The following is a 25,817-nucleotide window of genomic DNA, read 5'->3' on the forward strand; positions in this document are numbered from 1 at the left end:
TCTATATGTGTGTGTGCATGTTTTGTTTTCTTTTGTAGAAAAGAAATAAAATAAACCTGGGGTAAAAAATGAATAAATGACGGCAAAATCATCAAAATCCAAAGAAAAATGTTAAAATGTCTCTTCTAAATAAAAGGATAAAAGCACAATTATACTTTAAAACGCTTCTCTGCAGAAACTTTATACTTTTTTGTAATATTAACACAGTTTGAATCCACAATTAATTCATACATTGATCAAAAATCAACAATTGATCAGGAGAAGTTCTGTCTTAAATGCAATAAAGTCTGTCAGTCAGTTTTAGTGGAACTTCCTTTAGAGAGAAATCTACCTTTGAGCATGTTTGATTCAATGTTTTAAATTTCCCTAAAAAACTTAATGTTGTAATTTCTTATGTTCTGCTGCTCTCTGTTAAGTGTTAAGACAAATGATAAAAAAAATAAATGATGTGCTCTTTGGAAGCTAAGTTTCATGATAGCTAATGGAACATTATAGAATCACACAGTTTGGAATTTCAAAAATGTAGTTGTCTCAATAAATATAAAGCAAATGTAAAATAACTAGACGTCCTCACATCACATTGTACAGTTTTATAGTTATGATATTTCAAAGAGGCTAATTGTGGCTCAATTATCAACAGATAAAAAACAAACATAAAAAATGACAAAAAATTCTGCTAAGTTTTTAATCAATCATAAAATATGACTTTCAGTTTTCTGATAATTATATTGATGAAGATGACCCATGTTCCTGTTGGAGTGAGTGGTTGCATTTCCATAGAGACACTTTGCATCAGCAGCTCCATGCTCCAGTGCTCTGGGAGACTTTATAGTCCTGAGAGTTGAAGACTGGATGACTGACAGCTGTCCTTCATCACAGCAGAAGACACACAAATCCTCCTCCTCCTCCTCATCATCATCATCATCAAACATGAGTGTGATCTGCGTCCTCATCTGGACTCTCCTCTGCTGCTGCTTCACAGGTAAAGTCCAGAGAATCCAACTCCTCTCCTCTATGAACATCCGTCCCTCTGAAATGAAGGCCACAAAAGCATGAAGCTGCTTTCTGTTTCTGTCTCTGTATCCTCAGAGTCCAGAGGACAGGTCACAGTGACTCAGCCTGGAGCAGTGAGCTCCAATGTGGGAGGATCTGTCTCCATCTCATGTACAACCAGTCAGAATATTGTTAGCAACTATTTAGCCTGGTATCAACAGAAAAATGGAGAAACTCCTAAACTCCTCATTTATCTTATCAGCAGCAGACAATCAGGGACTCCAACTCGTTTTACAGGCAGTGGAACATCTAATGGACAAGATTTCACTCTGACCATCAGTGGAGTTCAGGCTGAAGATGCAGCAGTTTATTACTGTCAGAGTTATCATGTCATCAACAGTCAGGCTGTGTTCACACAGTGAAAAACAGTCGTACAAAAACCTCCTTCATTCAGACGGAACAGAAACTGATGATACAGTTCAATGAAAACACACACACACACACCCTCACATTAACCAGCCTTAACAGTATCCACATTTATAATAATTCTATTCTTTACTATTAGATATTAGTTTCTGATTCTTTTCTGTCATGATGGTTAAATCGCAAAATTCTGATTTTATATTTGATTTGTAATAAAGAATTACATTTAATCCATTTTCTGAAACCGTAAAACAAAATGTCATTTATGTTTCTTTAAATTTAAACCTTTTCATTTATTCTTCAAAAAAAAATGTTCATTAATCTGATTCTTCCTCCACAAACGTCTGATTTTAATCTCTGCTAATAATTTTTCATTCAAAGCTAATCTCTCTGTTCTGAGCCAAACTTGATCTTTCCTCCTTTTTATCAAACCAATGAGCGATCTTCTGCACTCACATTGTTGCTGCAGCTCAGATGTTTGTTTGAGTTCTTCTGGCTTTCAAACATCAGTCTGCTGGTCCTCATGGAGGTTCACTTTACCCAGAACAACCTGTTGACTTGATCTGTTTTAGTGACATCTGGAAGCTGTTCTTTAGAGGAAATATTGTGATATTTCATAGTGTTCTCATTAAATATTATTTTTCATTTTTAATTTGTTTTGAAAACATTTATGCTTGGTAATTACAGTGAAGCAAAACAACAGAATCCAAAAGCAGAGATTAAATGTTTTTATTTCATTCTTTATAATTGCAATAATGGAAGAAAGATAACTGTATAAAGGAAAATGTATAAAGAATAAAAAGAAACTTTAAAAAGCGTTTACAAAAAAACAAAAAAGGAACAATTATGTGAATGTTTGCGTTCAGGACTGGGAGCACTGGTCTCTCCTGAGAGTCTCTGAGACTGCAGTCTGGGATCCTCTCTTGGCCTCACAGATCACCTTCTCCCACTGGTCTGCAGAGAGCCTCAGGGTGCTGCTCCAGCTGTAGAGGCCGTCCTTCTGCAGCACCCCGGGGCTCCTGCTCTCCTCCCAGTTGCTGCTGCTGCTGCCGACCACCTTCCAGGACAGAGTCCAGTCTGAGGGGAAGCCCTTGTTGGCCACACACATGAGTGTGGCCTTCCCCTGCTGCAGCTCCTTGGTGGAGGGGAGGAGCACGGTCAGGGAGGGGGGCACATGACCCACTGCAGAGAAACAGAGAAAACATTTTAGAGCTGAGATCAAACTGCTGAGAGTTTCACTTCCCTCTCTGAGATCAGTAACCATGGTAACAGACAGGCATCACTGATGAACCACAGAGACAGAAGTTTCTGAAGGTAAAAATAAATGTTTTAATTTGTAACTGTTTTCTTATGCTTTAACTATTCTTCCAGTAATATTTTTTTATCATCTTTGTTTTTCTTCTACATTAAAGAGTCCCATTCTTGTTTCTGCATTTAAAGCTGAAAAAGTCTTTCAAAAAAATGTTTTGTTCTGTGTTTTAAAGAATTACTTTATATCTTCTGTTGCAAATTCATGCTCCAATAGTCACATTTAATGAACATCAAACATTAAAATAAAACTAGAATCATTTCAAACTGATTCATGACGTTCATTAAAGTGCAGCTTTGTTCCTTTTCAATCACTAAAATCTCATTAGAAGATGCTGACAGAGAAATGTCAACAAGGTTCAGCGTTGTCTTGAAATTCTTTACCAGAAACACAAAAATGTTTCGTATTCACAAGTTCAGACAGAAATAATCTATAAGAGAAATATTTAAAAAAAATCAGGAAGTTACAAATATTTGAGACTATGAACATTTTTCTACTCTTTGACATGTTTTTTACAAAACAATCCTAATTTACAAATGTTATGACTGAATTAGTTTACTTCTCAATATTAGTAGGAACTTTAAGTTAATGATAAAAACATCAGTAAAACTACTTTCTATTAAAGTTTAAATGTCATCTCTCTGGAGAAAAATTCCTTGATCAAAGCTAGATTTTGAGTTATAAAAATAATATAAGACAAGAAAAAAATCAACCTTAGATTATCTATAAAAACAATGTTCTTAACATGATCGCTTGAAAGATTTTTTTTTAATTCTTACTTAAATTAAAAGTACTTACAGTTAACTTCCAGTCTGGTTCCTCCACCAAAAGTCCACCACAGTGATACAAACTGGTTGAAGCGTCGTACAAAAACCTCTGACTGTACAGAGACACGCTCTCTGACTCTGAAACAAACAAACTCAACTGAATTGATGAGAGAAAACAAACTAAAAATAATATATTTCATTGTTAAAATGTGCATTTTTTCCCCCAATTATACAGTTGTACTTAAGCTGTAAATGACGTTTTAAACTATTCTAATGAAACATAAAGTTGTAAATATTATCACATTAAAATACAACCACTAAATTCAAAGATTGATTGAAAACTGCATCAAACAAAATTTTGTAAAAATTTGCAATTGCATCAATAAATATGTTACAAAACTGCTCAAAGTAAAATGCCAAAGAATTCAAGATTAAATACAGAAATTGATTTACAGAAAGAAACTCTAGAGTTATTCTGCTTTCTTCCATTTATATTCATATCTTTAGATTTTCTTTAAATTATTGTTTTTGGGGGAAATGTCACTGCCCTCCTGCTCTCTGCAAGCTGTCATATTTCCTCGCCATATTTATTTATTTATTTATTTATTTTCAACAATGCAGTGGTTAGTTATTGTAGTTTGGATTATTTTTGCTCTCTAGGTTTCAGGCTGAATTCTGGGAAATTTCACTTTTGCTTACTTGTTGAACACCTTTAAAATTAAATAATTACAAAGTTTGTTTGTGGAATAATATAAGTGTGTATGAATGATGGTGACATGTGTAGAACAGCAGCTCCTGACTGGTTCAGTGTGTTTGCATATGTGTGCTGCCTCTCTGCTTCCAGCAGTTAAAGCTCAGTGTTGATCAGTGGCTGTCCAGACCTTTCAGAGACTCGGACTCGCCCGCAGCACAATGATGATGTCACTGACTCTGCTGCTCTTCACCCTGGAGCTCTGCAAAGGCCTCAAAGACTTTATTTTTTAACAACAGACAGAGTTTGATTCAATCAAATGTTTAGTTTGATGGGGATTGAAGGAAACTTGAAAGACACTTTAATGTCTAATTATAATGTTTAAAACTGTAGTTTGTTTTTTAATGTATTATAATCTGATATAAAAACTTCTTCTTTTTTTATTTTATATATAAATGTAAATAATAAGCCAAGCCTTTGGAGCCAAAGAGTCAGACAAGTGTCTATTTTTTATGTAGTGGTGAATATATTAAAAAAATAGTTATTATTTTTAATCTGGTTTATTATTGTCTTTACATATTTATTTCAACTTTAAAACTTTATCGTGCAAAAAGAAAATTAATTAATTAAAAAATATGATGCTTCAGAAAATGTTATTAGAAGTTTTATTTTTTTATGTATAACATAGAGAAAAATCACACAAAGAATCACTAACACATATATGATTGAATTATTATTGATGATGATGAAGATGATCCATGTTCCTGTTGGAGTGAGTGGTTGCATTTCCATAGAGACACTTTGCATCAGCAGCTCCATGCTCCAGTGCTCTGGGAGACTTTATAGTCCTGAGAGTTGAAGACTGGATGACTGACAGCTGTCCTTCATCACAGCAGAAGACACACAAATCCTCCTCCTCCTCATCATCATCATCAAACATGAGTGTGATCTGCGTCCTCATCTGGACTCTCCTCTGCTGCTGCTTCCCAGGTAAAGTCCAGAGAATCCAACTCCTCTCCTCTATGAACATCCGTCCCTCTGAAATGAAGGCCACAAAAGCATGAAGCTGCTTTCTGTTTCTGTATCCTCAGAGTCCAGAGGACAGGTCACAGTGACTCAGCCTGGAGCAGTGAGCTCCAATGTGGGAGGATCTGTCTCCATCTCATGTACAACCAGTCAGAATGTTTATAGCAACTGGATGTCCTGGTACCAAAAGAAAGATGGAGAAACTCCTAAACTCCTCATTTATGCTATCAACAGCAGACAATCAGGAACTCCAACTCGTTTTACAGGCAGTGGATCAGATTATGGAACAGATTTCACTCTGACCATCAGTGGAGTTCAGGCTGAAGATGCAGCAGTTTATTACTGTATGGGTGGATTCTACATCAACAACAAACACTCGTTCACACAGTGAAAAACAGTCGTACAAAAACCTCCTTCAGTCAGAGAGAACAGAAACTGATGATACAGTTCAATGAAGACACACACACAGAAACAGTCGTTTTTTTTTTTTCCTGTGAAACATTTATAAAAATGATTTCAGTTTTAGTTAACTTTAACATTCAGATTTAAAGAATTTTTTAAAAAATATTGACGTAGTAATGATACATCAGAAAACGTTTTTCTCCTAATATTCCGTTTTTTAAACAAAACATTTTGGTTTTAATTATTTTTTATCATCAGATAATTTCTCTTACAGTAATTCTTTTTTTTTTGAATTGTAGAAAGTATTCAGAAGTCAGACACAGAACTTTTAAACTGTCACGGGCTGGTCGAAGGGGACCCAGATGCAGGGAAGGAGGCTCGGAAACAATTCAAGAATCTTATGATTTAATAACAAAAAACAACCTCAAGGGAAGAGGTGCAAAACTATTTAAGCAAAGAGCTGAGGAAAAAACTACAGGGAGAGCATACAAAACGAACCAACACTGAACACAGGAGGACCTCAACTTAAATAAGGAGCAAGCTAAATCAACTAAGTGCAGACAGCTGTGCACTCCTCCACAGAGATCAGGAGAGGGAGGGGATCAGCTGGGAGGAGCCACAGTCAGCCTGCACAGAGGAAAAAAGAAAGGTGAACACAAACAAAACATAACATTAAACAGCTGTCCAAATGTTATTTCATTTGATCTCATTAGAGATTAATTATATGTTAGATTTAAATCAAAGGAAAATCCCACAAAACTGAATATTTCTTTATTCATATTGTGATAAATCAGCAGCAGATCAAACCCCAGTGTTTGATAAAGTTCTGCTTTGTGACACATCAACTGTGATGGCGGGCCGACGTCTCCCTTCCCCGCTCCATTCTGATGCATCCACTTGCAGACAAATAGATCCATGTGCATCTTCATGTCCTCGTCTGAGCTGCCGTCTGGCTCAAAGCTGTACAGATGATATTGCTTACCGATTTTGTTGCTACGCTAATATTAGCATTTGGGTGAGGGGCTGTAAGCTATCAGGAGAGTGTTTCATCAAACGATTGCTGGGATATCAACAAAAGGTTATTTCTGTGCCAACAGTCTGACCAACAACTCAGAGAAGAGCTTCTGATGAACTTCTGCTGTGATGCTGAAAATATGACAAAAATACATAATCAGAATTAAAAGACCTCTGGAAACAATTTAACAACAGATACAAATAGAGTTGGAATTAGAATTTAAGTAAAGTCATTATGCAATACTTATAGTCTGAAAAATATTGTTACAGCACTTCACTCACCAGAAACTAGTTTTTAATAGTTTTGATTTAGAGATAATATGATAAAACTGATACTATGAAAATGAGAAAAAAGTCACATGATTAACAGCAGAAAACAACTGTTTTATTTGTAACACAAAGTGAAATTAATTAATAAAAAATTAATAATTTGTCATAAATAAGAATACATTTGAGTATTAGTATGAATATGATATAAATCATTATTTTTTTAATCCATTTTTTTCTTACCAACACAAAATTTTAATTAAAACCTTTGTTTCGTATCTTAATAAATATAAATTATTACTTAAACAAATGGCTACTACCTTGTTCTGTTTTTGTTAAAAGTATTTTATAAAAGTCATTTTTAAGCATTTGAATCACAAAGATTTTTTTCCAAAAAGTTACAGAACATAAAGAAAGATTGACATGACTTGGTGTTATGAATGAAATGCTGTCTCACTATAAAGATGTTTTGTTTAATATTAACATGTTTATTTAAAGGAAGAAGATCCTGAATGTAAACAAAGACAGAAGTTTAATTCTAGAAAATGTTCATTTTCAACCAGATTGTACAAAACTTGTGATACGATTTAGTGTCTGATTTTGAACATTAAAATATATATTTCTGATACTAAAACTTAATATGTCATCTATATATAATTAAATTATTATAAAAGTGTATTTATTGCCAGTGAAAGCATTTCCATAGAGACACTTTATATCAGCAGCTCCATGCTCCAGTGCTCTGGGAGACTTTATAGTCCTGAGAGTTGAAGACTGGATGACTGACAGCTGTCCTTCATCACAGCAGAAGACACACAAATCCTCCTCCTCATCATCATCATCATCAAACATGAGTGTGATCTGCATCCTCATCTGGACTCTCCTCTGCTGCTGCTTCCCAGGTAAAGTCCAGAGAATCCAACTCCTCTCCTCTATGAACATCAGTCCCTCTGAAATGAAGGCCACAAAAGCATGAAGCTGCTTTCTGTTTCTGTCTCTGTATCCTCAGAGTCCAGAGGACAGGTCACAGTGACTCAGCCTGGAGCAGTGAGCTCCAATGTTGGAGGATCTGTCTCCATCTCATGCAGAACCACTCATGGGGTGGATGGAGCTGACTTTTCCTGGTACCAACAGAAAGATGGAGGAACTCCTAAACTCTTTATTCATACAATCAGCAGCAGACAATCAGGGACTCCAACTCGTTTTACAGGCAGTGGATCAAACTCTGATTTCACTCTGACCATCAGTGGAGTTCAGGCTGAAGATGCAGCAGTTTATTACTGTCTGCCTGAATTCTACATCAACAGCAAACTCTCGTTCACACAGTGAAAAACAGTCGTACAAAAACCTCCCTCATTCAGACAGAACAGAAACTGATGATACAGTTCAATGAACATTCATTTTAACAAACACAGACAATAGACTTCTTATATCTTAAAGAACTAGTAAAATAAACTTTTGTGAATAATTTATTAAAGTTTATCTGCAGCACAAGGCTGATGAGTTATATAGTCCAATAGAACGAGGCAGGAAAGATCTCCTGTAGCGGTTGGTGTGACAGCGAAGTTGCCTTAACCTCTTAGAAAAGACACTGCGCTGTTCGTCAAGCGCAGGATGAAGAGGGTGCTGAGGATTATCCATGATGGATACGAGTTTGTCCAAGGTCCTCATCTCCATCACAGCTTCAAAAGTTTCCATTTTGCATTCAATTATAGAGCCAGCTTTTCTAATAAGTTTGTTCAGCTTCTTTGTGTCACTGGCAGCTATGCTACCCCCCAGCAGACCACAGCGAAGAATAACGTGCTGGCCACAACAGACTGGTAGAAGATTCCCAGCATCTTGCTGCACACGTTGAAGGACCTCAGTTTCCTCAGGAAGTAGAGTCTGCTGCAGGTCTTCTTGTACACAGCTGTGCTGTTGGTCTTCCAGCTCAGTCTGTTGTCGACGATTAATCCCGGGTATTTGTATTCCTCCACCTCTGCCACATCCCTGCCTGAGATGCTGAGAGGCTGGAGAGAGAGTTGTTGCTTTTGGAAGTTGATCACCATCTCTTTGGTCTTGTCAACGTTTAGCAGCAGGTGATTCACTCCAGCCCACCTCACAAACTCATTCACCACATTCCTGTATTCCTCTTCCTGTCCGCCATTAATACAGCCGAAAACCGAAAACTCTCTCTCTCTCTATATATATATTTAGATGTTTTGATAAAAAAAGCAAATAAAAAAGTGAATACAAAAAGGTTTATTAAAAAGTATTTTATTCAATCTGCACCACAAAATGATTCAATAGAAAGTCCTTTTGTATTTTGAAAGATCAGAAAATCATTTTCTCTCCTAAAAAGGATCAATTTGTTTTATTGAACTGTGGAATAGAAATGTATGTAGGTCATCTGTGTGTTTGTGTGTGTTCAGTCATGAACAAGTGTGTCCAAACTCTTGACTGACGCTGGATTTATTGTTCACTGTCAGATAACTCTGAACTCTTCCTAATTTAAAATTTGTTTGTTTTTTACTGTTTGTTTTTGTTTATTTAGCATTTAGTTCCTTTTAACAAAATGTTTAATCTCTTCCATATTTTATCAGAATAAAAATACATGTTTGCTTTTGACATCAGAAAGAATCAGGGAAAAAAATAAGGTTACAAAACGTGCTTTTATTTGTAGATATTTTTTCCTTGACAGATTGTGAAAGTTTGAGAAAGAGAAAATAAAAGAAGAACTGCATAGAAAACAGATTTATATTTAGAATGTTTGCGTTCAGGACTGGGAGCACTGGTCTCTCCTGAGAGTCTCTGAGACTGCAGTCTGGGATCCTCTCTTGGCCTCACAGGTCACCTTCTCCCACTGGTCTGCAGAGAGCCTCAGGGTGCTGCTCCAGCTGTAGAGGCCGTCCTTCTGCAGCACCCCGGGGCTCCTGCTCTCCTCCCAGTTGCTGCTGCTGCTGCCGACCACCTTCCAGGACAGAGTCCAGTCTGAGGGGAAGCCCTTGTTGGCCACACACATGAGTGTGGCCTTCACCTGTTTTACCTTTGTTGCCTTGCTTGGTTTTACCCTGCCATGCTTGGCCTTTGTCATTTTTTTATGATTTTATAATTCCTTTTCATACTGTTGGTTGTGGCCTGAGAGTGGACTGGACTGGCCTCTGCGTGACCCAAAGTGCCTCTACCCTCTTCACTCCACCCTTGGCCAGCTGCCTCTGCGTGGACAGCAGGACGCTTGGGGGTGACTACCTTGGCTCGTCACTGTACTCGGAAGTGTCCGCTGCGTCAATCCACAGTACCCAGGATGGGCTGACGGCATCATTGCACCACCTCAGATGGGACACTGCAGCGTTTAAGAGCGAGCAGTGCTGGAAGTTTCCTCTTAGGCTAGGAAAGTTGGCCACCACCCAGAACTCTGAGAACAATCCACCATCTTAACCACTTTTAGTCTTGTGTACCTGTGCTTTTTATAATTTTGTATTTCTTTTTAATCTGTTTTTAGAGCCAGCCCCCTGCAAGAACCGGGTTTCAGGCAGTGGAGTGGACCTACGTGTGCTGTGCTCCCTGGGTTGGACTCCCCCTGTCCCTTCACTATTTGTGTGGAATTGTGCACGTGTGTGTGTGTGGGGTGATTTTTGTTATTTTGGGTATCCCTCCCCACCTGTTGACCTGGTCTGGTAGGTGCAGGAGGGCTGAGCATATTTTAATTGTAAATTATATATTTTTAAAACTTCCAGAACTGCGTCTGTGCCCTGTGTGAGCCTGCGGTTATAAATTTTAGTGTCCAATACACCCCGTGCCTGAGCCGCTCGTGTTGCCGCAAAAGTAGAAGGCAAAAAGGATGGACAAAAGGCGACAACAAAAGTGATCAACAAAATGTGGCAACCCAGCTCTCTCTCCCCTTACTTACAGGTGCAAAATCAACAGGTCAGTTATAATAATAAAAAAAAGTCTCCGCCCACAAACATGTGATTACCTGCTCAATACGACTGAAAACAGTACCAAAAAAATATTCATTCACCTTAATGTATAAACAACAGTGGGATTCTTGGCTACTACACAAGGTGTTTCTGTTCTGTTTGGTCTCTTGTGTTTGGGATCTTTCATTGAATCATTAAATGTTTTGGATTTGTTTAAGTCTTTATTCTCCTGGGTTGATCTCAACCATCTATTTCTATCAACCATGTGAATTAATACATTTTTTCATGATTTTAATATTTTTGCAAGGATCTGTATCACATCTCTAAGATGAGATAAATGGACTTTATTATAACGGTTTTCTTTAAGCTCCTTTCTAGTTATGAAGATGTGTGGACATGTGTACTGAATACCGTATATCTTCCAATAGTAGCCCTGATGTTTATTCAATCAACCATGACATATAGACAATACTGGATGAACATTTTAACAATTTTTCTGGATGTATTTAAATTTTGAGGGTAAGCTAATAGGTTACCCCCTGCGTGAAAATCGCAGGTCTTCTTCGTTTTTTTGTTTAAATGGTGGGCGGCACCAACTTCAAAGTGCAATTCCGCCAACTAGTGTTTTGGAGTGTAAGTTTGCCGGTCTGGCTAATATTAGAGACGGCCGTCTATTGGCAGCAGCACATTAGACCCGGCTTTTAATGGAGATCGGAATCTATTAGAGACTGGCTACTATTGAAAGAAGTATGGTATGTTAATGTAATCTGATAATATTTATGAAAGGAATAAACATAAACAGATAAATGGAACACATAAAATCTCTCAGGTTTTATTAGTAAAGTGTAAACAACCTGTTAGAACGTCTTAGCTTATGTAGTAAAGGAGTGTTTAAGGAGGCTCTGTGTGTCTTTGTAAAAATCTTCAAACATAAAAAAATAAAATCATTAAGATAGGAGATGTCCTCTCATCACAATAGGCAGTTTTATGTTGATTTTTTTTTAAAGAAGACTCATAGTGACTCCATTTGATTCCAAAATAAAATAAAAAAAATCCATAATAAGAGTGTTTTTGGTTGAAACATTTTACTTTCAATTTTTTAAACTCATGATGATGAAGATGATCCATGTTCCTGTTGGAGTGAGTGGTTGCATTTCCATAGAGACACTTTGCATCAGCAGCTCCATGCTCCAGTGCTCTGGGAGACTTTATAGTCCTGAGAGTTGAAGACTGGATGACTGACAGCTGTCCTTCATCACAGCAGAAGACACACAAATCCTCCTCCTCCTCATCATCATCATCATCATCAAACATGAGTGTGATCTGCGTCCTCATCTGGACTCTCCTCTGCTGCTGCTTCACAGGTAAAGTCCAGAGAATCCAACTCCTCTCCTCTATGAACATCCGTCCCTCTGAAATGAAGGCCACAAAAGCATGAAGCTGCTTTCTGTTTCTGTCTCTGTATCCTCAGAGTCCAGAGGACAGGTCACAGTGACTCAGCCTGGAGCAGTGAGCTCCAATGTGGGAGGATCTGTCTCAATCTCATGCAGAACCAGTCAGGATATTGCTAACAACAACTATTTTGCCTGGTATCAACAGAAAGATGGAGAAACTCTTAAACTACTATCTTACGTTGTTGGCGGCAGAGAATCAGGGACTCCAAGTCGTTTTACAAATGGTGGATATAACTCTGATTTCACTCTGACCATCAGTGGAGTTCAGGCTGAAGATTCAGCAGTTTATTACTGTCAGAGTTTTCACATCATCAACAGTCAGTATGTGTTCACACAGTGAAAAACAGTCGTACAAAAACCTCCCTCATTCAGGCTGAACAGAAACTGAACTGACTGCTGCAGCTGGAAGATGCTGCAGACACTGATACAGTTCACTGAACATCCATTCTAACAAACACAAGAATCACATCAAACTTAAAAGAATAGCTCCTCATGCTTGGGCAGCTCAAAGCTAATTTCAATTAAAAACAAGACTTTTTTTACCAACAGAAATTAGAAATAAACCAATCACCCGTTTGGCCATCCTTTCCATTAACACATGAACCCCATGACCCCACAGTGAATGAATATGAACATAAAAACATGACTGTAACTATGAAAGAAACTTCTGGCTCTGCTGTGAGGAAACAGTATTTAAGGAATCTAGTAGTCAGCTCAGCCACAGGAACATCTCCACAGCCTCCAGCCAGATCAGGACATCAACAGGGTCCATTCACAACTTCAAGACTGCATTGATTTACTTCAGCCGCCTCAGTGAACAGCTCAGCAACAACCACTGACCGAGCCGGCAAGTCCTGAGAAGAAGTTTTACCATAAAGAAACAAACAATGACAATAATTACCTAATGTTACAGCTATAATGTCTTGCTCCTGTTTTTCTTCAAAAGGCCAGTCTTAAAAAAACATTTAAAGCCATAAAAAAATAATACATTTTTCTTCAGTTTATTCATTAAAAATACATATTTTATACTAAAAAATCAAATTAGCCTAACTGGAAAAAACGGATCATAAAAACACTGAAACACTTACTAACATTGATGTGGTTCAGGAAGAAAAAAGACATGTTTTGTCTCCAAAAATTTTAATTTGTCATTTAAAGAAACCCTGGAGGTGTTGAAGAACATGTTGTGTGTTCTCTTGCTCTCAAGTTACAGCATTTTCTATGATCACATAGTGAATACGCTTTGGATGCACAAATCAGACGTTGGTATGAAATTCATGTTTGGATGAAAATGTTATTTAAGGCAAAGATAACACTTTTTTTAACAAAAGAGGAAATAGACACCCCCCCCCCCTCTACACACACACACACTCACACACTTCAAAACATTTTTAACACACATATTTTGACTATGTGATTAGGAGCTAAACATTTTCAAAGCGACAACATGAAATATGTTATATATCCAACTTAAACTGACCCCCAAAAAGCTGACAGTTAATAAGATTCAAACTTTTTTGATTCAGTTTTTGCAGAATCTGTGGTCAAAAGAATTGTGAAGGAATCAGAAAGCAAAAGGGTTTTTATCATAGATAATTTCTAAACTACAACAAGTAAGAAATGGAAACAGAGTTTAAAAAAAGGAGAAAATACAGGAAGAACAGCATAGAAAACAAATTCATATTCAGAATGTTTGCGTCCACATTTGTCATGGAGGGATCACACATCAATGTCCAGGTGGGTCATCTGGACCCCATAATAGAGCATGAGGGTTAAATCAAGGAGCCAAAGGGACTACACAATTATATTCCATTTCAAAATAAAACAATATTAGCATCTGGGTGGTGTGTATTTAAGACTGTTAATAAATATCTTTGATTATTAAAAAACATATTTTTATCAAATATCAAAGATCAATAAGATGTCTTTTCATGATATTAACCAGCTTTAAAAAAAGTTTAAATAAGGCTCACAGTGACGCTATAATTATCTGACGAAAAAAATAAACAAAAATGACTAAAATATCTCTGATAAATTTTTTGTTTTAAAAACACAACTTCCAGTCTCTTAAATAATCATGATGTTGAGGAAGATCCATGTTCCTGTTGGAGTGAGTGGTTGCATTTCCATAGAGACACTTTGCATCAGCAGCTCCATGCTCCAGTGCTCTGGGAGACTTTATAGTCCTGAGAGTTGAAGACTGGATGACTGACAGCTGTCCTTCATCACAGCAGAAGACACACAAATCCTCCTCCTCCTCCTCATCATCATCATCATCATCAAACATGAGTGTGATCTGCGTCCTCATCTGGACTCTCCTCTGCTGCTGCTTCACAGGTAAAGTCCAGAGAATCCAACTCCTCTCCTCTATGAACATCCGTCCCTCTGAAATGAAGGCCACAAAAGCATGAAGCTGCTTTCTGTTTCTGTCTCTGTATCCTCAGAGTCCAGAGGACAGGTCACAGTGACTCAGCCTGGAGCAGTGAGCTCCACTGTGGGAGGATCTGTCTCCATCTCATGTAGAACCAGTCAGGATGTTAATGGCGACCATTTATCCTGGTACCAACAGAAAGATGGAGAAACTCCTAAACTCTTCATTTATTATATTAGCAGCAGACAAACAGGAACTCCAACTCGTTTTACAGCTAGTGGAATATCAAGTGGAAAATATTTCACTCTGACCATCAGTGGAGTTCAGGCTGAAGATGCAGCAGTTTATTACTGTATGGCTAATTTTTACATCAACAGCAAACACTCGTTCACACAGTGAAAAACAGTCGTACAAAAACCTCCTTCATTCAGACAGAACAGAAACTGATGATACAGTTCAATGAAGACACACACACACACATATTAACATTAACCAGCTTTAACAGTATCCACATTTATAATAATTCTATTTTTTTACTATTAGATATTAGTTTCTGATTCTTTTCTGTCATGATGGTTAAATCGCAAAATTCTGATTTTATATTTGATTTGTAATAAAGAATTACATTTAATCCATTATCTGAAACCGTAAAACAAAATGTCATTTATGTTTCTTTAAATTTAAACCTTTTCATTTATTCTTCAAAAAAAAATGTTCATTAATCTGATTCTTCCTCCACAAACGTCTGATTTTAATCTCTGCTAATAATTTTTCATTCATAGCTAATCTCTCTGTTCTGAGCCAAACTTGATCTTTCCTCCTTTTTATCAAACCAATGAGTGATCTTCTGCACTCACATTGTTGCTGCAGCTCAGATGTTTGTTTGAGTTCTTCTGGCTTTCAAACATCAGTCTGCTGGTCCTCATGGAGGTTCACTTTACCCAGAACAACCTGTTGACTTGATCTGTTTTAGTGACATCTGGAAGCTGTTCTTTAGAGGAAATATTGTGATATTTCATAGTGTTCTCATTAAATATTATTTGTCATTTTTAATTTTTCATCTGTTTTAAAAACATTTTTGCTTTGTAATTACAGTGAAGCAAAACAATAGAATCCAAAAGCAGAGATAAAATGTTTTTATTTCATTCTTTATAATTGCAATAATGGAAGAAAGATAACTGTATAAAGGAAAATGTATAAAGAATTAAAAGAAACTTCCAAAAGGGTTTACAAAAAAAAAAACAGAAAAAAAAACAACACTTATGTGAATGTTTGCGTTCAGGACTGGGAGCACTGGTCTCTCCTGAGAGTCTCTGAGACTGCAGTCTGGGATCCTCTCTTGGCCTCACAGGTCACCTTCTCCCACTGGTCTGCAGAGAGCCTCAGGGTGCTGCTCCAGCTGTAGAGGCCGTCCTTCTGCAGCACCCCGGGGCTCCTGCTCTCCTCCCAGTTGCTGCTGCTGCTGCCGACCACCTTCCAGGACAGAGTCCAGTCTGAGGGGAAGCCCTTGTTGGCCACACACATGAGTGTGGCCTTCCCCTGCTGCAGCTCCTTGGTGGAGGGGAGGAGCACGGTCAGGGAGGGCGGGGCATCACCTAGGAGACACCAAATTCTGTCAGGTGTTTTTCTGCTCCATCAGTCATTGATTCACACATTGTTTCACTTCCTTGAAGAAATCTCTCATGCAGATCAGCAACAAGAGAAACTTCAGTTTACACTGAAAAATGTCCATCTGGGTTAGAAAAAGAGCAGATGAATCTTCATGGAGAAAACAAGTTTGGACTGAATGTCTTTAAAAAGATTCATCAGAGATTAAAGAAATTAACAAATTATTACAAAATCAAAACACTCATGTTGGTTGCCCTCAAGTAGAACATCCTTGAAAAACAAATGTTTTGAAAAACCTTATTCCTAAGAATCAGTTTAGAAAGACAATTTTACCAAGATAAAAACAGAATCTTGGTACAAGATGACCATATTTACATGAAATCATTTTTTTAAACACATTGTTGTTGGCACAATAAATTATGAAATTATATTATATTTTTAGGTTTAAATAATGAATATAAAAGAGGTAATGTTCGTTTGGTAAAAATTAAAACTTAATCCAAATTATTCTGCACGTAATATTTAAAATATATACATTTTTAACTTTAAGTCTGTTGGTTTTTTTTTTCCTTAAAGTCCTCCACGGTGAAACAAACTGACTCTGTTTTACTAAAACCTCTGACTGTACAGAGAAACGTTCTCCGACTATTTCAGTATGAACTAAATGTTCCAGATTTCTCAATTAACGCAAATAGAAATGTGTTTCTTTCAATAACAGCAAAAACAGAATTTTATATTTTCAAGTTTCACACAGACTTAGTTTGTTATAAAAAATCTATTTTACCAAAAATAATAGAAACTAATTTTTAAAAGTATAACAGTAACTCAAGATCAATGAAAGAAAGAAAAAAAATACATGAATACATAGAAAGACACAAAAAGATCGACTTACTTCCAAACTCCAGTCTGGTTCCTCCACCAAAAGTCCACCACAGTGATACAAACTGGTTGAAGCGTCGTACAAAAACCTCTGACTGTACAGAGACACGCTCTCTGACTCTGAAACAAACAAACTCAAATGATGCCTGGAGGTTTAAAATACCACATTTTGTCTTTGGTAGATGTTCAATTTTATTTTCTTAAATGAGTTATAATTAAGATGTAAACAACTTTTAACTCAATTCTGGTTTGAAAACATTGTAAATAATTAACCAAAGTATTATGTCAGCACCTCCACTTAAAACATCTTATTTCAAAATAAGAAAAAAATCATTTTCTCTAAACAGTTTTCCATAAGAATGTCCACAACTCTGTGTGGAATTTTTACCGCCGCACTCTGACCGAAGCGTAGACCACGACAGCTGAATGAGGACACTCATACTGACATTTAGCATGGTTGTTGGGGACCTTGGACGGCAACAGACTGTTCCTCAGCAGCTAGCGAGCTGCTCGGACCAACCGCGGCAGTCTTACGCTGCTCATAATATCACCGGACAAAGGCCCCTTCCGGTCATCTCTGTGGTGCAGATATTTCACTAACTTCATCACACTCAGCGGACACTTTGAAGGAGCTGAATCGGCTGTTTGCAGCGCCAATCTTCTGACAGGTCACATCTCGACCGAGCTTATCTTTCAAATACACAGCCAGCGTGTCAGAGTCCAGTGCAGGATCAAATCTAGTGGTGAACACACTCACCAGCAGACTTGAGACTTGAAAAAGACACTGGTGGCAGGTCGTCCAGGTAGTGGCAAACAAACCTTGAAACGTTATCCCCAAACTCATTTATCACCTTGAGGCAGCTCTTGATGTTGTTATCATCCTTTTGTGCTCCTTTGTGTGAAACCCACTGCTGAGTAGTTGGGCAAAATTCAGACAACAGTTTCTTTGAGGCCACAATCCCCTCTGGGTAGAAATAGTTCACAGCCAAAGTAACAATCTCATCTTGTTTCATTTTTCTGTTTTTCATAACCAGAAAATTAACTAGTTCGTCCTCAACAATGACTTTACCATCAACAGTTGTACAGATGACAGGATTCATCCTGGAGTGTTTAAACTCAGGAGCAGACGGGCCTTGATGAGGATCATCCGCCATCTTAGATCAAGAGTTAGAACAATAGAAGTTCAGGTTTCAAAAAGTCATTCTGCTGTTACAAGATGAATTTAAGATTCACTTGAATGAACTAAAACTGATCATTTCCTCCCGTTTCTATCAGAAAATGAAGACTATAAATATTCTTTTTTCATTTACAGTTTTGTCATTCTAATTCTAGATGTATTCTATCAATACACATTGAACCTACAACCTATTTGTTTTCTTAAAGCTGTCAGAAAATGTCTAAGGCACAGTAATAAATAGAAAAAAATGATTTCAGTGATGAAGATGATCCATGTTCCTGTTGGAGTGAGTGGTTGCATTTCCATAGAGACACTTTGCATCAGCAGCTCCATGCTCCAGTGCTCTGGGAGACTTTATAGTCCTGAGAGTTGAAGACTGGATGACTGACAGCTGTCCTTCATCACAGCAGAAGACACACAAATCCTCCTCCTCCTCATCATCATCATCATCATCAAACATGAGTGTGATCTGCGTCCTCATCTGGACTCTCCTCTGCTGCTGCTTCACAGGTAAAGTCCAGAGAATCCAACTCCTCTCCTCTATGAACATCCGTCCCTCTGAAATGAAGGCCACAAAAGCATGAAGCTGCTTTCTGTTTCTGTCTCTGTATCCTCAGAGTCCAGAGGACAGGTCACAGTGACTCAGCCTGGAGCAGTGAGCTCCAATGTGGGAGGATCTGTCTCCATCTCATGTACAACCAGTCAGGATGTTCATAACAACAACTGTTTAGCCTGGTATCAACAGAAAGATGGAGAAACTCCTAAACTACTCTTTCATTATGTTGGCAGCAGAGTATCAGGGACTCCAAGTCGTTTTTCAGATGGTGGATCAAACTCTGATTTTACTCTGACCATCAGTGGAGTTCAGGCTGAAGATGCAGCAGTTTATTACTGTCAGAGTTTTCATGTCATCAACAGTCAGTATGTGTTCACACAGTGAAAAACAGTTGTACAAAAACCTCCCTCATTCAGGCTGAACAGAAACTGAACTGACTGCTGCAGCTGGAAGATGCTGCCGACACTGATACAGTTCACTGAACATCCATTCTAACAAACACAAATATCAAATTAAATATTAATAATCAAAAATACTTTTTTTATGTTTTGTGCAACTCAACGTTCTTGTTAATGCAAAAAAGACACATTCCCCAAATTTTACATTAAAACCCAGTCAGCCTCCTCATCATTGACCCATGCACCTCATGACCCGACACACATAATGAATACTGGAGAATTCATTCAGGACTGTCATTTTAAAAGAAACACATTTTTTAGCCGTCCAGTGAGGAAGCAATATACAAGGAATTACGGGTCGTTCTGCAAAGATGGGTAATTTTGTTAGTTGAAAATCTTGAACATTAAACTTCAGTTATTTAGCACTAAACATGAGATCAACTGCTGACTCAGACTCCTGGAGCTCAGCTTGTTGTTCAAGGACAGACTGTCTCCATCAGATGTAAATCTAGTCCAAGTGTTAGCTCTTGAACATCTACTGGTCCAGAGCTTGTTTCTAATCACACAGCTGGTGACTTTTGAACCACTTCACTTGACAGAGAGATCGGCAGGTGCAGCAAGAACAAACTACATCATCAGTGAAGAAAATGAGTGACACTGGAAAAAGAATCAAGAGTTTGAACCATTTCACTCTTAAAGAGAATACAAAGGAAGAGTGTAGAGTCTGCAAGAGAACAATTCCATCTAGAGCTGGTTCCACAACCAACCTGCAGACACCTGAGAACCAAGAGAATCTTCCCAAAAACAAAATATATCAATACTGTCAGAAGAAACCAGATCAGCTCCTCAAAGCTGAGACCAAATGCTAAACTTTACTGTGACTAAGTCTTTTTTTGCATATAATTTGTATTTTGTTTTTATGTTGCAACATTTTGTGTTGTGTAAGTTAGCTTAAATTTGATAAAGTTAATTTTTTATAGTAAATAGCTGCTTTTTTTGTATTTGTCGTTCATTTTGTACATTTTATCTGAAAAATCCAAACTTGCACATCATATATTTTTCCTAATCCGAATTCTTCCCTTCTCCCTTCCCCTCCATTTATCCTCCAAATGGAGAGTTATGAAAAAATAGTGTCTCATATTTGAGACGTCACTTTTGTTCGATGACGTCATCAATAATCGCCTGTCTGCTAACGTTAGCATGGAGCTTCCAGCGCTCAAGTATACATAAAAACAGCAGTTTCATGACTTTAAAAAGGTCATTCTACAACTAAAAGTCATTACTTACATTTAAATGTAAACGTCTGAGCTTTAGAGCACAACCACGTGAAGAAAAACGCTTATAAGCGCAACGCGGTTTAGCCTCCCGATGGAGGACTTTATATCTCTCCGTTTTGAGGGTGAAATTTAAAAAATACATTTCCAGGACACGACTTGCACTTAAACTGCCCCTACAAATGGAGGGGAAGGAAGAAGGAAAGAAATCAGATTGGGCCTTAAAGAACTTTTTTAACAAAAATTATTTTGACATAACTTTATGTTATAGAATTAAATTAATGACAAATTGAACCTTAAAACTGAGCTGATACAATTCCTGAATAACACAAACACTAACTCTTAACCTAAAATAACTAAACTAACTACTGAATTCAAGTAACAATCTGAATTCTTCTTAATTATGTATCATTTGTAATATTTGTTCTTTTCATTAACAATTATTTGCTGTAATTTTTTAATATTTACCACGATCAACGTAATTCCAGCAGATTCTGAAGGAGAAAAGCGGCTCTCTTTTACAGTATGTTGAAGATTTTGTGTTTAAGTGTCACCTGTAACCCCTCAGATGTTAAAGAGTTAATTCATTAATAAACACTATTAACTCTCAGGAAAAATGTGGTAAGAAACAATAATAGCATCCCAATCAGTTTACGCTAAATTGTCATCATTGAACTCACAATCATACAAGTGTAAATCTCTAAATTTATATTAGTTTGATTTTAAAACTTCAAGTTCAGATTCAACAGTCATTCTGCTGTTTCCAGCTGTTAGTTTGAAGGAAAGTTAACACAGAAATGTATAAAAATATCCATATTAATACATTCTAACTTTTTAAAAAACTGGTTCAATAAACTCATCAATCAGATTTTAGTCTTTCTTCAGTTAAATTAGTTTACCTACGGACTATAATTGTCTTTGTTTTTTTATCGAGGCAAAAGAAAATAAACAAATAAATCTAATATCTTGTAGTATTTACAGTCGACACAGTCCACTCTTGTGTTTATGTACATGATACCAAACATATATGTGACCTAGTGATGCTGTTTCCTGCATTTCTCCTGCATCTCTGTTACATCCTGACATTAAAGAGGATTCATCCAATCACAGAACAACATAACATGTTATTTTTACATATTTTTTAAATGGAGAATTCTTATTTATTATTTTTTTTTTATTACTTTGAATCTGCATCTGATAAATTAACTGCCATTTCCATACTATCAAAAAAATGCCTCAATATGGAGGAAGATCCATGTTCCTGTTGGAGTGAGTGGTTGCATTTCCATAGAGACACTTTGCATCAGCAGCTCCATGCTCCAGTGCTCTGGGAGACTTTATAGTCCTGAGAGTTGAAGACTGGATGACTGACAGCTGTCCTTCATCACAGCAGAAGACACACAAATCCTCCTCCTCCTCCTCCTCATCATCATCATCAAACATGAGTGTGATCTGCGTCCTCATCTGGACTCTCCTCTGCTGCTGCTTCACAGGTAAAGTCCAGAGAATCCAACTCCTCTCCTCTATGAACATCCGTCCCTCTGAAATGAAGGCCACAAAAGCATGAAGCTGCTTTCTGTTTCTGTCTCTGTATCCTCAGAGTCCAGAGGACAGGTCACAGTGACTCAGCCTGGAGCAGTGAGCTCCAATGTGGGAGGATCTGTCTCCATCTCATGTAGAACCAGTCAGGATGTTTATACCAACAACCATTTAGCCTGGTATCAACAGAAAGATGGAGAAACTCCTAAACTACTATTTCAATATGTTGGCAGCAGAGTATCCGGAACTCCAACTCGTTTTTCAGATGGTGGATCAAACTCTGATTTCACTCTGACCATCAGTGGAGTTCAGGCTGAAGATTCAGCAGTTTATTACTGTCAGAGTGTTCACTACATCAACAGTCAGTGGACGTTCACACAGTGAAAAACAGTCGTACAAAAACCTCCCTCATTCAGTCTGAACAGAAACTGAACTGACTGCTGCAGCTGGAAGATGCTGCAGACAGTGATACAGTTCACTGAACATCCATTCTAATAAATACAGAAACTCTCACTACAGAAACCTTATGGTACCAGATAGAATGACGTTCACCCATTTTTCTTCAAGAGTCCAGTTTAAGCTAAATAATAATATAAAACTTATTCAATAGTTTATTAATCTTACATTTCCTTTTTATATTTTGCAAAAGAAATAAAAATCTAAGTTCATGTAGAAAAACTTTTTCAAAAAGTCTTCTACAGAACCAAAAATTGCATCATAAGATTATTTTATTTTATTTTTTTTAAATATTATACAAAAAATGAATAGATAAGTGCCATTAGATGACATGCTTAGCATGAATGTACAATGCATTTTGTTTTGAGTTCATAGCTTTTTGCATAGGTTGTTGTACTTCTAGAATTCTCTTTATGAAGAAATAAAAACAAAATTTCTATATTTTTCCAGCTTCCTGTACATGAGAATAGATTTTTTCTTTAGAACTTTATGGTTGAAGTTATCCAGTTTGGTCGCTTCGGGAAATTTGATGCTTAATGTTTTGAACAATAAAAGAAGCAGAAGAATGCTGAGAAACATCATGATACAAACTTCCACAACATATTTTATCTGAGAAAAAATACTAATTTGCTTTTGTCATCAGAAAGACTCAGGGAAGAAATCAGTTTTAAAAAGTTAATTTTTTATTTGCAAAAATTTTTTTACTACATAAACAGTAATAATTAAAAGTTACAAAAAAAGTTTGTGAAAGAGAAAGTAAAGAAGAACTGAATAGAAAACAGATTTATAATCAAAATGTTTGTGTTCAGGACTGGGAGCACTGGTCTCTCCTGAGAGTCTCTGAGACTGCAGTCTGGGATCCTCTCTTGGCCTCACAGGTCACCTTCTCCCACTGGTCTGCAGAGAGCCTCAGGGTGCTGCTCCAGCTGTAGAGGCCGTCCTTCTGCAGCACCCCGGGGCTCCTGCTCTCCTCCCAGTTGCTGCTGCTGCTGCCGACCACCTTCCAGGACAGAGTCCAGTCTGAGGGGAAGCCCTTGTTGGCCACACACATGAGTGTGGCCTTCACCTGCTGCAGCTCCTTGGTGGAGGGGAGGAGCACGGTCAGGGAGGAGGGCGGGGCATCACCTAGGAGACACCAAATTCTGTCAGGTGTTTTTCTGCTCCATCAGTCATTGATTCACACATTGTTTCACTTCCTTGAAGAAATCTCTCATGCAGATCAGCAACAAGAGAAACTTCAGTTTACACTGAAAAATGTCCAACTGGGTTAGAAAAAGAGCAGATGAATCTTCATGGAGAAAACAAGTTTGGACTGAATGTCTTTAAAAAGATTCATCAGACATTAAAGAAATGAACAAATTATGACAAAAACAAAACACTCATGTTGGTTAATTGTAAAGCAAAAAAATCCTTGAATTAATAAGTTTTTAAAATCTAATATTTTCAAAAATTGGATCCAAAGAACAATTTTGGCTTTTAAAAAATTGAGTTAATACACTATGACCTCATTCACATATCATTATCTATAAAAAAACACATTTTTAATAGCTCAGTACATTATGTAGTAAAAAGATCTTTCTAATTTTAAGTCTCTTGACTAAAAAAGAGTTTATTGAATTTGAAACAAATTAAAACTTAACCCCAAATTTTTGCAGATAAAATCTGAAAATCTTTAAACTTCCAACATTGTCTGGTTTCCATCAAAGGATCACTGCAGTGATGAAAACAAAGTGATTAGTTTTATAAAAACCTCAAACTAAACAGAGACAAACTCTCCAACTATTTTAACATAACCTAAATATTCTAAATTTCTTGATTTACACACATAGAAATTATATTTAGTTTTTCACGAGGCAAGAAAATGTTATAGTTTCACACAGACTACATTTGTTTAAAATATATATATATATATATATATATTTACCAAGAATAGTAGAACTTTTTTTTTTTATTAAAGTATAATAAGAGGTCATGCTAGAATAAAGAAGTAAATAAGACACAGATACATAAAAAAGCAAAAAGATTGACTTACTTCCAAACTCCAGTCTGGTTCCTCCACCAAAAGTCCACCACAGTGATACAAACTGGTTGAAGCGTCGTACAAAAACCTCTGACTGTACAGAGACACGCTCTCTGACTCTGAAACAAACAAACTCAGATGATGTCTGGAGGTTTAAAATAACACATTTTGTCTTTGGTATTCCTTTAATTTTATCTTCTTAAATGAGTTATATTTAAGATATAAAGAACTTTTAAACTCAATTCTGGTTTAGAAACTGTGTAAATAATTAACCAAAGTATTAAGTCAGCACCTTCATCTAATCCCTAAAACAACTCTTTCAAAATAAGAAAAAAGTAATTTTCTCCTAAAAATTTACAGTAGGTCTAACAGTCTGGTAAAATTCTTAATCAATATAAAATATAATAAACTGATCTTACACTGATTAAGTAGAAGCAGCTTTTAAGTTAATTCTGTGTTTGTGAATTTACATTCAGATCTTTAAATTGTCTTTATATAAATGTTTTATTTTATGAGTTTTACTGTCCTGCTGCTCTCTGAAAACTACCATGTTTCTCTCCACATTTCATTCATCTTCTTGTCCTCTTTGTCCCTTTCGGGGTCGCGGGGTGCTGGAGCCTAACTCGGCTACTGCTGGGTGAAGGCGGGGTTCACCCTGGACAGGTCGCCAGTCTGTCACAGAGCCTCAATCACACACATTCACTCTCACTTTCACACCTCGGGGTAATTTAGAGTCACCAATGAACCTATGAAGCATGTTTTTGGACGGGTTTATGTTTCTCTCCACATTTTCTTAAATAAAGTTTGTATTTCTTGCACCTCAGATTTTATGTTGCATTCTAGGAAAATTGAAAGCATTAAGTTTTGGTTCATGGTCATTTAGACACCTGTATGCAGCGGTGGAGCAGAGGTGGAGCGGTCGACCACTGATCAGGACGTTGAAGGTTTGGTTCACGCCTTACCCGACCGTGTGCTGAAAACAAAACCCCACATTGTTCATGTGAGTGAATGAGGTTGTGACTGTAAAGGATGTTGAGCATTAACCCTGTGCTATTATAGGCATGTTTACATCAAAAGTGGGTCATCTGAACCCCAAAAGACAGCGTGCTGAACTTTTTTATCTTCACTGGTGTCTCGGGCAGACATAAAATCCTGTCCACCTTCGTCCACATTTGTCATGGGAGGGATCACACATCAATGTCCGGGTGGGTCATCTGGACCCCATAATAGAACACGAGGGTTAAATCAAGGAGCCAAAGGGACTACACAATTATACTCCATTTCAAAATAAAAC

The 25,817-nt window shown here is 37.1% G+C and overlaps 1 protein-coding gene and 6 gene segments (V, D, J or C); 4 read left to right on the forward strand and 3 right to left on the reverse strand.

Annotated features, from left to right (window-relative positions):
- The first annotated feature begins 925 nt into the window (after positions 1-925).
- Positions 926-1,415, forward strand: LOC112162404. The segment is given in 2 exon segments: positions 926-982; positions 1,090-1,415. Coding segments are annotated over 2 exon segments (378 nt in total).
- A 779-nt stretch (positions 1,416-2,194) lies between these two features.
- LOC112162405 (immunoglobulin lambda-like polypeptide 1) lies at positions 2,195-8,940 on the reverse strand. Its single transcript, XM_036214355.1, has 3 exons — positions 8,697-8,940; positions 3,524-3,649; positions 2,195-2,598 (listed from the first exon to the last, which is right to left on the reverse strand). The coding sequence occupies exons 1-3, from the start codon at positions 8,938-8,940 to the stop codon at positions 2,279-2,281; spliced, it is 690 nt and encodes a 229-aa protein (XP_036070248.1). The 3' UTR covers positions 2,195-2,278.
- A 659-nt stretch (positions 8,941-9,599) lies between these two features.
- Positions 9,600-17,191, reverse strand: LOC118599340. The segment is given in 3 exon segments: positions 9,600-9,639; positions 15,887-16,211; positions 17,117-17,191. A coding segment is annotated over 1 exon segment (246 nt).
- On the forward strand, positions 12,104-12,718 carry LOC112162407. The segment is given in 2 exon segments: positions 12,104-12,155; positions 12,263-12,718. Coding segments are annotated over 2 exon segments (375 nt in total).
- Positions 17,192-18,733: 1,542 nt separating the features above from the next.
- On the forward strand, positions 18,734-19,338 carry LOC118599337. The segment is given in 2 exon segments: positions 18,734-18,790; positions 18,898-19,338. Coding segments are annotated over 2 exon segments (375 nt in total).
- A 2,607-nt stretch (positions 19,339-21,945) lies between these two features.
- On the forward strand, positions 21,946-22,552 carry LOC118599338. The segment is given in 2 exon segments: positions 21,946-22,001; positions 22,109-22,552. Coding segments are annotated over 2 exon segments (375 nt in total).
- A 723-nt stretch (positions 22,553-23,275) lies between these two features.
- On the reverse strand, positions 23,276-24,821 carry LOC118599393. The segment is given in 3 exon segments: positions 23,276-23,628; positions 24,536-24,668; positions 24,816-24,821. Coding segments are annotated over 3 exon segments (459 nt in total).
- Positions 24,822-25,817: the final 996 nt, after the last annotated feature.

This window comes from Oryzias melastigma, linkage group LG11 (assembly GCF_002922805.2).
Source record: "Oryzias melastigma strain HK-1 linkage group LG11, ASM292280v2, whole genome shotgun sequence".
In the NCBI taxonomy this organism is placed as follows: domain Eukaryota; kingdom Metazoa; phylum Chordata; class Actinopteri; order Beloniformes; family Adrianichthyidae; genus Oryzias; species Oryzias melastigma.

Bases quoted from the DNA above. Each gene is read 5' to 3' on its own strand.
- LOC112162405 (XM_036214355.1), bottom strand. From the start codon at position 8,940: ATGGTGATCAACTTCCAAAAGCAACAACTCTCTCTCCAGCCTCTCAGC. The intron at 3,650-8,696 runs GCACGTTATTCT...TCATCAATTCAG, and splicing joins CTACCAGTCTGTTGTGGCCA to TTGAGTTTGTTTGTTTCAGA. The intron at 2,599-3,523 runs GTAAGTACTTTT...GTTTCTCTGCAG, and splicing joins AACCAGACTGGAAGTTAACT to TGGGTCATGTGCCCCCCTCC.